We start from the raw sequence: 13,542 nt of genomic DNA, 5'->3' as shown, positions 1-13,542 counted from the left end.
AGAAGCTCATGATTTCCTGGTGAGTCTGCATTTCCCAAGACAGCAAGAGCAAAAATTTATTCCTGACGGCATAAGTTTTATTCCTGATCTTCATCCGTCTCTGGACTCCACTGTCCCATCCATAAAATGAGGGCATCAAGCAGCGTGACCTTTCAAGCTCTGGCCCCAGCGCTGGAGTCAGGTGGTGGCAGTGTGGTCTCTGGGAATGAAGCATCGGAGGTTCTCTGGACTCCGGGGTGTGGATGGCCTCAGAGGATGGCATTCTGCGGTCACGGCCATCACATCTCCTTGGACAAGTGCCCTGAGTGACCTGCCTTGGGCTGCATTCGGTTCAGTGGGTGTGGCCACCCTCATCTGGCATGTGCCTGGACAGATCTAGTTTCTGAATCTCGGTCCCTTTCCACACCAGGCGCCTTGTTTCCAGGCAAGCTTCCCTTTCGTGGCACGGTCCTCACTCTTGGCTGCACATCATAACCACTTGAAAGCTTCGCAAGTTATGGACACCGAGGTCACACCCCATCCAGTAGGATTTGGTGGATCTGGAGTACAGCAGGGACACTGGGCTTTTTAAAGTCTCCTTAGGTGGTTCTGAGCTTCCCTGGTGGCTCAGCTGGCAAAGAATGCACCTGCAGTGCAGGAGACCTGGGTTCGATCCCTGGGTGGGAAGATCCCCTGGAGAAGGAAATGGCAACCCATTCCGGTATTCTCGCCTAGAGAATCCCATGGACAGAGGAGCCTCGTGGGCTACAGTCCATGGCGTCGAAAGGAGTCGGACACGACTGAGCAACTTTCACTTTCACTTCTCCAGTGATTCTGACGTGCAGCCAAACTCAGGAGCCACGACCCACCTCCATCCTCCATGCAGCTGCTGCAGTGACCCTCCCAAAGCACAGCCAGACCTCCCTGAGCTCCCCAACCAAAGACAAAAATGCAGGTCCTGGGCTTCCCTGGTGGTCCAGTGGTTCAGAATCAACCTGCCAATGCAGGGGACATGGGTTAATTATCCAGGACAATTCCACTCGCCATGGAGAAGCTGAGCCCGTGTGCCACAACTACTGAACCTTTGAACACTAGAGCCCGTGCTCCGCAACAAGAGGAGCCACTGCCACGAGAGGCGTGTGCATCACAGTGAAGAGAAAGCTCCCGCAGCTCCAGAGAGCCTGCACAGAAGCCTGGACCCGCACAGCAATGCCCTGCCGACAAAATGCAGGGGCCTCACTCTTTCACTCAGAGCCGCCTGGACCGCACTTCCCTGCTTCCTAGGGGCTGAAACGTGTCTCCAAAATGCATGTGTTGAAGCTCGTACCCTTATTCTTCATGCCACAGAATATGACTGTATGTGGAGATGGGGCCTTTAAAGGGTGATTAAGATGCAGCCATCAACATGGGCCCTCATCCAATCTGACTGGTGTCCTTAATAAGAAGAAGACTCTGGGGCACCAAGAGTCTCCAGGGATGTGGGCACACAGAGGAAAGTCCATGTGAGGACACGGGGAGAAGATGGCCGGCCAAGACTTGACCACATCTTGATCTTGGAATTTCAGCCTCCAGACGTGTGGGACAACACACGGCTGTTGTCTAAGCCACCCTGTCTTTGTTCCAGCAGTCCGGCCGACTGACGCATCACCCTTCCACCAAGGCGAGAGGCAGAGTGATCAGGACCGAGAACATGGGGGTCGGATTCCCTCTGCCGTTTATTAACAGAGGCTCTGCCAAGTTCCTTAATATCTCTGTGCCTCCATTTCCCTGTCTGTTCAAGGGGGTATACCAGCCGTAGCTACCACATAGGATTATTGGGGAGGATTCCGTGAGTCCATGAATTGTGCTTGGAACCGTGTGGCTCAGAGTAGCATCCATACTAACTTTCCTTCCCTCTTGGTACCCCAACCTATGCTTCCCTCTTCCTCACCTGCCTCCTGGCCCCACCACCGCACTCTTACCCGTTTTCACTGACAGCTCCCTCTCTGTGTTCCCTCACTCCTACCCACCCACCCTTTTGCCCAGTGAAGCCCAACTTGAATTCCTCCTCCTCTGAAAAATATTCCTAGATCCCTCTAAGCAAACCACAGCCTCCTTCATCATACTGCAATAAAAGTGTGTTTGTACTTCCAATACCTTAATCTGCCTTGTGTACCCAAAGGATTTATTTAAGGTGGCTAGTAAGGACCCCTAAGGGCTTCCCAGGTGGCTCAGTGGTAAAGAATCCACCTGCCAATGCAGGAGAGGCAGGAGACGTGGGTTCGATCCCAGGGTCAGGAAGATGCCTGGCGGAGGAAACTGCAACCTGCTCCAGTATTCTTGCCTGGAAAATCCCAGGGACGGAGGAGCCTGGCTGGCTATCATCCATGGTTAACAACTAAACAACGACAACACCAGGGACACCTAAAATACTGCATGATGGTGCACATTGAAAGCAGGAACTCAGAAAGAAAGGAAAATAAGGATGGTGGATGACATTAAAGGGGCCAGGAATGAGCTAACAAGTGCAGACCGTGGGGCGCTTGACAGCATGCCAGGAATTCCAGCGTTAGTTATAAACTCATGACTGATATGCCTTTGATAAAAAAAAAAAAATTACTAAAGTTCTTCTTGATGCAAAATAAAGAGAAGACTTATCCCTGAGAGTACTTTGATTTTCGCTGCTTCTCAACAGTCATGAAACTGCCTAGCAGCCCATGGAGCTGGATTCTCCTTCTTGGGAGAGAATTAAGCTAATCTGGAAACCATGTTGCGACTTTTAAGACTCTGGATTGGGACTGAGTGCAGCTGAGTTGAAGGCTGTGGGGGATACCCAGGACAGGCTGGAGAGGGGTGCCTGATATTAGCTAGACGTATACCAGGGGGAGATTTGGTGTCATTGGGTGGAATTTTCCCCAACTCTCGCTACAGGCCTCCATGCCCACCTGGCATCTCTAGACCCCCACATAAAAATCCAATCTTAGGGATATTTGCAACTCTGAGGTCTTAGGCATGGATGACAAGGTGCATGGTGCCCTCTATGAGATGACTGCACATCGGCAAAGATCAGAGTGTGAATGAGATGGCCCAGCTGCTGGTGGACTAAGGCTCCTGCAGGATGAACACCTGTCTTACTTCCTTCATCACCGAATCCCAGCATCAAGCTCAGTTACGGTCACACCGTGAATGCATAAATGTAGTCAAAGCTATGGTTTTTCCAGTAGTCATATATGGAAATGTGAGAGCTGGACCATAAAGAAGGCTGAGTGCCAAAGAATTGATGCTTTTGAACTGTGGTGCTGGAGAAGACTCTTGAGAGTCCCTTGGACTGCAAGGAGTTCCAACCAGCCCGTCCTAAAGGAAATCAGTCCTCAGTATTCATTGGACGGACTGACGCTGAAGCTCCAATACTTTGGCTACCTGATTCCAAGAGCTGACTCATTGGAAAAGACCTTGATGCTAGGAAAGATGGAAGGCAAAAGGAGAAGGGGACGACAGAGGATGAGATGGTTGGATGGCATCACTCACTCAATGGACATGAATTCGAGCAAACTCTGAGAGATAGTGAAAGACAGGGAAGCCTGGCCTGCTGCAGTCCATGGGGTCACAAATTGTTGAACGTGACTTAGTGGCTGACCACAAGCACAGGTCAGAGAGGAGGGCTCAGACATCAGCTGCAGGGTGAGGAGAAACGGCTTTGACCACAGAGTCTTCTTTTCGACCCATCCACTATGGGCTTCATCTGCCTTCCCTACCTGATGGGCTGCCTCACACGTGCCACTATGCCTGGAGGTGGAGGACATTAGATTAGATTCATTTTCCCAGGAGGCTCCAGGTAGCCTGGAGTGGAGTACGCTCACACCTGGCAGGAGACACCAGGGCTGCAGCGTTTCCACTTCCTCTACTCAGGCCAACCCTGGAGAAGCCTTCTGTGTAGATGACAGCTCCAGAAACTGGGTTAACTAGCCCTCAACCCTGGCGCCATTTATTTCTTTTTTAATTAATTTTTTTAAGTAGCGAGGGGTAGGCTTCCCTGATAGCTCAGATGGTAAAGAATCCGCCTGCAGTGTGGGAGACCCGGGTGCGAGCCCTGGATCTGGAAGATCCCCCGGAGAAGGGAAGAGCTACCCACTCCGGCTTTCTTGCCTGGAGAATTCCGTGGACAGAGGAGCCTGGCCGGCTACAGTCCATGGGGTCACAAATAGCACTTTATTTATCATTATTATTATTAAAAGGTTTTTGGCTTTGTCATGTGGCATGTGGGATCTTATTTCCCTGACCAGGCATCAAACCCACACACCCTGCCCTGGAAGCGCAAAGTCTTAACAACTGGACCACCCGGCAATTTCCTGGGGCCATTTAGCCAGAGTGTTGGGGCTGAAGGTCCTCAGAGATCGGTAGATCCTTTCCCTTAAAGATGAAAATCCAGGGCCCAAGCTTCCATATTGCTCTTTTCTTGATCCCTCTGGCGTTACGACCTCTTTAATCCACTTCCCACTTCCTCTACTTCCTACCCTCCCCACGCCCCCCGGCTTATCTTCTGCAGCACCCCTGCATCTACCTGGCACTCTGGCCCCATGCCCCAGCATAACGCCCCCCTCCTCCCCAGCTATATGGAAATCTGGCACAAGTATGAGCAGGTCCTCGTAGAACCTTCCTCCAACAGGACAGAGAGCATCTACTTTTCTGAGTTCCTGCAGCCTCCACCATCAGCACAGGCCACAGGCCATTCTTTATTGCTTGCTATTTTATATTTAATTTTCACATCAAGTTTTCCCCAGAACTGTGAGTTTCCTTGAGGACAAAGACATTGCCTTGCTTATTTCTGTGTCTCTTGGACTTCAAGGGGAATTTAATGCATATTTATTGGCCATCTCATAGTATATTTTGGCCCATTCATAACAGGAATGAGGCCTGTTTGTTTGCTTTGCTCTGTGGCCAGCTTGCTGTGGGGCCTGGTTTGACTTTAAAAATTCTGGTCCCTGTTGGAAAAGGAAGTAGAGTAATTGGGGTTCTGGAGAGAGCAACTCTCGCTTTTTACCCTTCGGTGTCATTTGAACTGTTTCCGATAAGCATATGTTCATGCATTACTTTTGTAATAAAGCAATTTATTTAGATTATGCTGTCCCTGTGAACAATGTCCCATTGAAGGGACAAGATGATCTTTGGGGGTAAGATACTTTTCTCTAGTATTCCAGACTTAAAGCCTTTCTGGGGGGCGGGGAGGGGCATTGTGGTTCTCTCTGTTCTGCAAATGTGTGTAACTGCATGAAGCTATAAGGGACAGCACATAGATTAGGAATTTTATGTGGGTTGTAATTGGGGATCATTTCTAACTGCCTGAAGTCATTTGCAATATTATTTCAGCTGTGAGTGGATTCTAGTTAGTTATAAGAGTCCCTCCATCACACTAAGATGTCCATGGAATTTATTTGCTGTGTTTTACCCTCTCACTTTTCACTGGGAAAGGAAGTCAGCACAGAATGTTTATTCTGGTTCCCAAAAGAGAGAAGGACCACGTCCCTCCACCCCTAAAGAAAACCCTCTCATTTGAAATGTCCTTTCCACTTACCCTACTCTGAATAATGGCTTGCTTTTTAAGCTCTCTTGTTTTTCTAAATATTAAAATTTCAAAGGAAGGATATTTTTGAGTTCAAAGTGCCTGTTTCAAGTCTTAAATGGTTTTCTTGGTCTGGCATTCACCAGCAAGAATTTTTAAAACAGTATCCTATGAGTTGGTTCAGTAGCTGAAAAGACTGTTCCAAGCCAGCACTGTTGGCACATAATGCTGAGATGAATCTCCACCTCACCCCCAGATCTTTACTTTTCATTGTGTTCTGGGTCCTGAAGAGGTCATCTGGACCATCCCTCTCTCTCTGGACAGGGCAGTAGGGAGGGCAGTGAAGGGTGGGATTTGTTGAGGCCAATAAACCAGACTCACACAGCACTGACCTCCCAAACTTCCTTGCCTATTGGGTAGATTGACTGAAGGCTGGAGCTGCCTGGAGTAGGAGGCCATATAGCCTTTTCATGCCCTCTGACCCCATGAGTAGGAGATGGTCAGTCCACCCTGAACTGGCCCCAGCAGCTGGGATTCTTGGACCAATGGCCCAAATCCACCCTGGACTTCCTGCTGTTTCCTGGCTCTGAGCTTCTTCCAAACCACACTGTGTAAAACTTGAAGATTCAGAAGAATGAATTGCTGAAATCCAAAGCAAGCCAGTTCCTGTCATCTTTCCTCACTGGTTCTTATGTCTGGTTCCTCATTCTGTGTATCTCAGGTCACGTGCCCCATTCTTGCTGCAGAGTTGTCAGTTTTTAGGAATGTCATCATTTCTCAGTGGGGTGCTATTGACATTTGAGGTGAGCCCTTCTCTGTCCCATATATTACCAGTCATCTGCCCTGGTTCAGTCCAGTCGTCATGGCAACCAAGAATTTGGAGTTGGGGAGTGGGTGCAGTGCAACCCTCAACGTGGTGGGGAGCAATACTACCTTCAGCCTGTTGGGGGCAGTACCATCTTCAACCTGTGGGGCGGGGAGCAGGTGGAGCAGTACCACCTTTAGCCTGTTGGGGGCAGTACCACCTTCAGCCTGGTGGGGGGCAGTACCATCTTCAGCCTGTGGGGAAGAGTACTCTCTTCAGCCTGGGGAGGGCACTACCCCTAGCTGAAGACCCTGAGTTCATAGCTGTATGTTCTGAGGGTCAGGCATTTCTCCTCTTCCATCTTGAATTCCCAGTGCCTGGCACAGTTAGTGCCAGACTTGTGTTAAGATATCAGTAAATATTTGTCAAATGAATGAAGGAATGAAATCCATAAACAAGCTTTAAGAAGGTCTGTGAATGCTGTAAAACTGTGTGCAGAATGGGTCTGTATATTGTGTGCATTGTATATGTTTTCTGGGGGGGCACAAGGATTCTAGCATCCACCAGATTCTCCAGGGGACATTGTGATCTACACGGATGGTGGGTTGACTGGTCTAACCAGTGTCCACTACTAGGCTGATGTTTGTATCCCTACAAATGGCATTGCACAGTGGGTGTGAGCTGAGCTTTAGAGCTACTGGTCTCTACCATTATCCTGATACCCTTGCAGAAAGAAATGTCCTGAGAATTGCAGGGGAGACTGCTCTCCCAAGTTCATACACGTCTCTGCAGTGCAAGGCCGGTATTCTACCCTTTAACAAGAAATGACCTTGAAGCTGGGCACTTGGACTCCTTGATAGGAAAGTTTGGTGAGAAGAGGACAGGAGGGAGATATTTTCCTCCCAATCTCAGGAGTGTTTTTTGGGTGGCTTTCTTCATGAAAGACAAAGAAATTGGTGATATCACTCAGCGTCCTATAAGCTGGGGCTCGTGCAGCAGCTCAGCAGAGGGCAGCTGAGGCCAGCAAGGGGGCAATCATGACATGCTTCCTTCCTGAGTATTCACTGTCGATGCAATTGTTTAGATAAAACACTTTGCGCTGAGGCAGGAAGGACAGCTGGGCTGAGCTGGTGGCTGAGCAGAGAGCTCAAGGTCCAGAAGCACCTGCAGACCTAAGCAAAGGTTCACACTCGGCCCGTGGCCCTGTGCAACTGTAGTTTGGCTGCACTGTGTTGGCTTTGAATGAGGTCTCAGATGGAAGGGCGTGGCAGGTGTTAACATGATGATGGCGCGTCCCCGAGGCTTTCCCACCATCAATCTGCCCATCCTGGGATTGTCCTATCCTAGGAAGAGATGCTCTAGAATTCTAGAGAGGGAAGTTGGCCAGGGGAGGGGACAAAACCGAAGGCTGGGCACAGTGACGTGTTCACCAAGAAGTCTATGATGTCATTTGCCCCCGAAGAATCATTCTTTTTGCAGAAGCTTCCAGCATCTGGACCAGCATCAGTCATGAACCTAGAAACTCCCTCAGGGGAAGATGGAAGCTGAGGAACCAGATTTCAGAGCAGGCTTCTCAAACCATGTGTGTGTTAGTTATTCAGTTGTGTCTGACTCTTTGCGGCCCCATGGACTGTAGCTCACCAGCCTCCTCTGTCCATGGGATTCTCCTGGCAAGAATATGGAAGTTGCTGCTACCTTCTCCAGGGGATCTTCCTAACCTGGGGATCGAACCTGAGTCTCCCACATCGCAGGCAGAGTCTTCACAGTCTGAGCCGCCAGGGAAGCCCTCTCAAACTTTAGTGTCCCTAAAATGTCACCCAGAGAGCTTGTTAAATCAGATTCCTGGGCCCTGATCCCACAGTCAATTCAGCAGAAGCCTGAAAATCTGCATTTCTAGTCAGCACCCAGGTGCTACTGATGCTGCTGGCCTGGGGACCCCACTTTGAGACTGACCTAGTCCAGATGCTGGAACCTTCTGCACAAAGAATGATTCTTCTGGGGGCGAATGACATCATAGATTCTCGGTGGTGGGGTTTCACACTGTGCTCCACGGTGCCCCCTTGTAGGAGAAGGAGGAATGAGAACAGCGAGTGAATGGGACTCCGTGCCCTCACCCCCACCTACATCCAAGACACCTCCCAGTCTTCTTTACAGATCTGGTTTCCGTGATTGAAAAAAGAAACCCTTGATGAAAAGAAGGGGGGTGGGGGAAACTTGACCTGGAAGCAGTGGGCCCAGACCTGCATGGGGGTACCCCTGAGAATCGAGCTTCCCCACCCTGCATTCCAGTGTGCCCAAGCCAGGGGGCAGCCTCTGACTATAACCTGAGAACATTAGGAGCAGACAAACCCCAATAACCAGCTAAGTGAGTAGAAGCCAGGGCAGGCATCACCTGCGTGCATGCCCACTCCCACCCCCTCAGGGCTACAGAACCCACTCCCGGGGGAGCTGCAGCCACAGTTGTGTCCAGCTGCACCCGGTGGGGTTTCCAGTCTGTCCGCATGCTAGCCGCCCAGGTCCCGTGGGTGCAGGGCCGCAGCCTGGTCCAGGAGAGTTTGCCCAGTGGTGTCTGGATGTGCCCACATCGGCCCTGTCCCCAGGCCTCTTCAGAGTCTCAGTATAGCCACCTCATCCTCCAAAAACCAAACTTGAGACACCCATCTGCCCCACTAACGTAGCTGGGACCCAGCAGCAGTGATCTGAGGTAGGAGCCCAGGCTCTGATCACAGTGTCAAGGTCCCGTCGTGGCTTCACCATCATCACCCTGCTGACAGAGTTTGGGTGAGGCAACCTCTCGAAGCCTCAGTTTCCCCGTCTGTAAAATGGAGATATTTGTAGGATCTAAGGGAGCATTAAACACAGCTGTCAGGATCGAGCTCCTGGGACAGCACCTGGCATGGTGTGAGCCCTCGGGGAACGTCAGCCAGCTGTCACTACGGCTTCTCACTCTCAACACTCTCAGCGGGCCTGCTGAAGCAGGCGTGTGCCGTCTGTGTTAGTCTCCTGCGGCTGCTGTAACAGATGACCACAAACTTACTGTTCGCTCGCTCAGTCGTGTCAGACTCTGCGACCCCGTGGACTGCAGCCCGCCAGGCTTCCCTGTTCTTCACTGTCTCCCGGAGTTTGCTCAAACTCATGTCCGTGGAGATGCCATCCAACCATCTCATCCTCTGTCGCCCCCTTCCCCTCCTGTCCTCAATCTTTCCCAGCATCAGGGTCTTTTCCAACCCCATGAACAGTAGGAAAAGGCAAAGAGATGCCCACAAACTGGACGGGCTTAAAACAACAGAAATTACTTTTCTGCTAGTTCTGGAGGTGAGACGTCCAAAATCAAGGCTTGGGCAGGGCCATGCTCCTTTGGCGGCTTCAGAGGAGGGTTTGTTTCACGCTTCTCCCTGGGCTTCCGGTGCCGCCGGCAGTCCCTGGCTTGGCTGTAGACACATCACTCTGGTCTCTGTGTCTGCTGTCACGCGGTGCTCCTTGTCTGTCTCTGTGCGCATGAGAACAACAGTCATATTGACTTAGGTCCTGCCCCAACTGAATATGACTTCATCCTTTTTTTTTTTAAAATGTTATTTTTTGGTCACGTCACATGGCATGCACTGATCTTAGTTCCCAAGCCAGGGACTGAACCTGGGCTCCCTGCAATGGAAGTACAGAGTCTTAGCCACTGGCCTGCCCTGTGGCGTCCCGCGTGTGACTCCATCTTAATTTGATTGCATCTGGAGGCCCTATTTCCAAATAAGCTCACTTTCAAAAGTGCTGGGGTAGGACTTGGACTGATCTGTTTAGGGGACAACGACGGTCCCACTGGCGCAAGACTGCAGGGCCCTGGGGAACCTTCCCCTTGAAGCTCCCCAGGCCTGGACTAAACGGTCCCCACGGTTGTGTTTTGCAGGGTGTTCAGACTTACACCTCTTGGATATGCTGACCCCAACTGAGAGAAAGCGACAGGGGTACATCCATGAGCTCATTGTCACGGAGGAGAACTACGTGAATGACCTGCAGCTGGTCACAGAGGTGAGGGCGGCTGGGGGTGCCGGGTGGGGGCTGGGGTCCCTGTCGAGGAGGCGGGGTCCTGCTTCCCAGGATGAGAAGCTCTCAGGTGTGTGGGAGCCTCTGGACGGGACGTCACGCAGGAGATGCTTTCCCGAGAGAAGAGGGTTCCTCATCCGTGGCCAGCTGGGAGTCCTGTCCCATAGAGAGGGCAGAGGTCCCTCGAGCCAGGGACAGACAAGCCCGTGAGGAGGCCTGGATCGGGACGCACGGCGGTGAGGTGGGCGTCGGGACTCCACTCAGAGAACTTGCCACCAGCTACCCGCCGCCACGGAGCTCCACCTCCAGGCCCTTGGCAGAAGCGTTTCAAAACGGTGGCCGGCGGGGCTGATGGCTTGCGTCATTCCTCACGCTGCCCGTCACTCCCGAGAAACGTCTGTTAAAGGGAATGAAGATGTTTCCTCCCCACCGCCCCGTGCACACACCCCCAACCCCCGTCCGGGACGATGCCTCATTTTGGCTTTCCTCCCAGGGAGCTCTTGACGGGCCTTGGCCGCCTGGTCCAGGCGGATGAGAAGATGCAGAGTTGGGAACCCCCTGCTTGTCGGGAAGCTTTTGGTCCAGACATGTGGGACATTGGTGTGTTAGTGGTCAGGTGCTTGCTGAGCTGGGTGTCTGGGTCCCCCTATAGTCTGCGAAGTACTGTGAGAGTGTGGGAACCCCACCCCCACCCCCACCAGTCATGAAACCGTCTCCTCTGATCATCTCCTCCTAAGTGACCTGGGAAGACAAGGCTCGCTGCCCCAGTGTTGAGCAGTCCCGGACGCGGGGTGGGTTGATGGCCCCCAAGGCCATCATGAGTGCTTAGGAAGCACTGGGATGAAAAAGCACCCCTTTCTCAAGACACAGGACTGTCACTAAGAGTCTCGCATGTCGAGGATGTGAGTGTCATGCCCTTAAATGTGGTATGTTGTGTGTGGCCTGGTGGAGGCCCGGAGCAACATCAGCTTGAGGACCTGTGAAGGGTAGGGGCTCCCGGGAATCAGCCTCAGCCCAACCAAGTTTATTTCACAGACAGACTTAAATAAACTAAGGTCTATAATAAACTAGGTCCCTAAGGAACCTTCCAGTGAGTGGCCTGCCTCCAGGGGTAGCAACCACCTCTCTCTAGGCAGTGGGCTCACCATGGGGGGCTCAGCTGAGATCGGTGATGTACTGCGAGCGGCCCATCCCTTCGGGGCTCAGGCAGGCATCTGTATTTCCTGGAGCCCAAGAGAGGAGCTGTGCCCCCTCGGGGCTCGGCCTGCACCCCTTGGCTCTGCCCGAGGTCCAGCCCTGCTGTGGGCAGGGCCATGGGGTCCATCCCATCCCCGAGGCCGCTGGGTGGAGGCCCTGCTCCCCGGAGGCTTGTCTGGGCCGCTGATGGTGGGCCAGGAATGCGGGAACAGCCGCCCACCGACCCCAGGGCATCTCTCAGCCCCTACGTCTGGCCATGGCCAGCTGGTGAGAGCAGGAGTGCCTGTATCCAGACCCTCCGGTGAGTGCTGGTTGAGTTCAGGCCCATCCTCCAGAGTGTAGCGGGCCTCCTTGTAAGCCCACGCGTGGACCTGATGGGGAACCCTGCTCCCACACACCCCTCCCCCCAAGCAGAGGGAGGACCACCTGCTTCAGAAACTCGTTGGCTTCTGAGCCTCCGAGCAGGGCTGCAGACGCCTCAGGCCTTCCCGTTGCTCCGAACAGATCGGTGCATTGCGTGTGTTTGAATTTCAAGCTAACTGTTTGCTTTCTGAACTGCTTCGTTTTCTGCATCTGTAGATCTTTCAGAAACCCCTGATGGAGTCTGAGCTGCTGACAGAAAAAGAGGGTGCTATGATTTTTGTTAACTGGAAGGAGCTGATTATGTGTAATATCAAACTACTGAAGTAAGCCTCTCCTCTCTAACCCCCGGCCTGGCTTCGCGCTCACACACTAGCACCCCCGCGTGGCTTCACGCGTGTGTCCTCTCCATGCATGCTCCGCTGCGTGTCTTCCTACCTCTCTTCCTCATTTCCACTCACAGGCACCATCACTCTTTCTCGCCTTGATGCCTTCTAGAATCACAGTCCCAGTTTCTCCCTGGGGAGGGTGGATTGCTCAGGTCTCCCAGTTCCTGCTTTTACCGTGGTTCTAGAATGAACAGAGAAGGGCTGATCCTGGGTCTTGATCCCTGATCGGCCCCATCCGGGGTGGGGAGCAGCCCTCATGCTTCCCCTTGAGACCCAGGATCCACAGGGGGACACGTTGGTCTCTTGGGACTTTCTTGCCTCCTGAAGACGGGAATCAGGGGGACTGTCCATGGCCACGGTCTACGGCTGTTCCCAGGATGTCCCTCTGAGATGCTGGCCTGAAGCAGTGGGCATTTTATTCATATTTCAGTTCCCAGTTGCAGCTGTGGGGCCAGGGAGAAACACTGGGCCAGGAGTCTAGAGACCTGGGCTTGGAGCCCAACTCACCGCCCTTCCTCAGTTTCTCCACCTGTAAAAGGAAGGCATTGGATTGTATCATCCAATCCCTAAAAAAACATAAACCCTCCAAGTCTGTGTCTGCCAGGCCTCTGTGTAACGCTTGCTAGAACACAGATTAGGTCCACGGGGTTCTTGGGACCCCACAGGCAGCACACAGGCCCTGGGAACTGGCTCTCCAGGTTCGTGTGAACAGGAGGCAGCTCTTTCCTGGGTGTGGCCCCTGGGATTTGCTAAAGTGATTTCAGGCCTCCACTGCGAGTGTGTTTGGGGGTGGCTGAAGGGATGGACAGAGCAGTGCGGCGAGGTGGACGTGAAGCAAAAGCATAATGCCCTCTCTCTGTACATTCTAGAAGACAAATAATCAAAGCTGACAGAATGAGGATGGTTTAGAGGAGGTGTTTCCATTAATCTCCCTTGAGAAAGATGCTGCAGAGTCTTCTAGCACAGATCTGAGTCGGATGCTTGGGCTCCCACCCCTGCCGTTGCCTACCTGCTCTGATCGTCACCTGTGCTTCCTGAGCCGCAGTGTCCTCATCTGTAAAGTGGGGTAGCAACCACCACGTAGGGGTCTCATTAAGGAGCACTGAGACACCAAGTGCCTGGTCCATAGCAAGTGCTGGGCTTGGGCCTTGGGATGAGCTGAGTACCCACTCTTGCCTTCGGAATTAGGCTGCCTTGTCACTTGGGGGCAGGTGGGCTCATTAATCCTTGAATCTACA

The 13,542-nt window shown here is 52.4% G+C and overlaps 1 protein-coding gene across 1 annotated transcript in view; it reads left to right on the top strand.

Annotated features, from left to right (window-relative positions):
* The window catches only part of ITSN1 (intersectin 1), a 249,749-nt gene that overhangs the window by 207,367 nt on the left and 28,840 nt on the right, over positions 1-13,542 (top strand). Inside the window, exons 30-31 of the mRNA XM_068973388.1 lie at positions 10,222-10,343; positions 12,135-12,241. Of these exons, the coding sequence (XP_068829489.1) occupies positions 10,222-10,343; positions 12,135-12,241 (229 nt within the window). The remainder of the gene's footprint in view (positions 1-10,221; positions 10,344-12,134; positions 12,242-13,542) is intronic.

This window comes from Capricornis sumatraensis, chromosome 1 (genome assembly GCF_032405125.1).
Source record: "Capricornis sumatraensis isolate serow.1 chromosome 1, serow.2, whole genome shotgun sequence".
Taxonomy (NCBI): domain Eukaryota; kingdom Metazoa; phylum Chordata; class Mammalia; order Artiodactyla; family Bovidae; genus Capricornis; species Capricornis sumatraensis.
The sequence above is the reverse complement of the archived record's forward strand: the minus strand, read 5'-3'. Positions and strand labels throughout refer to the sequence as shown.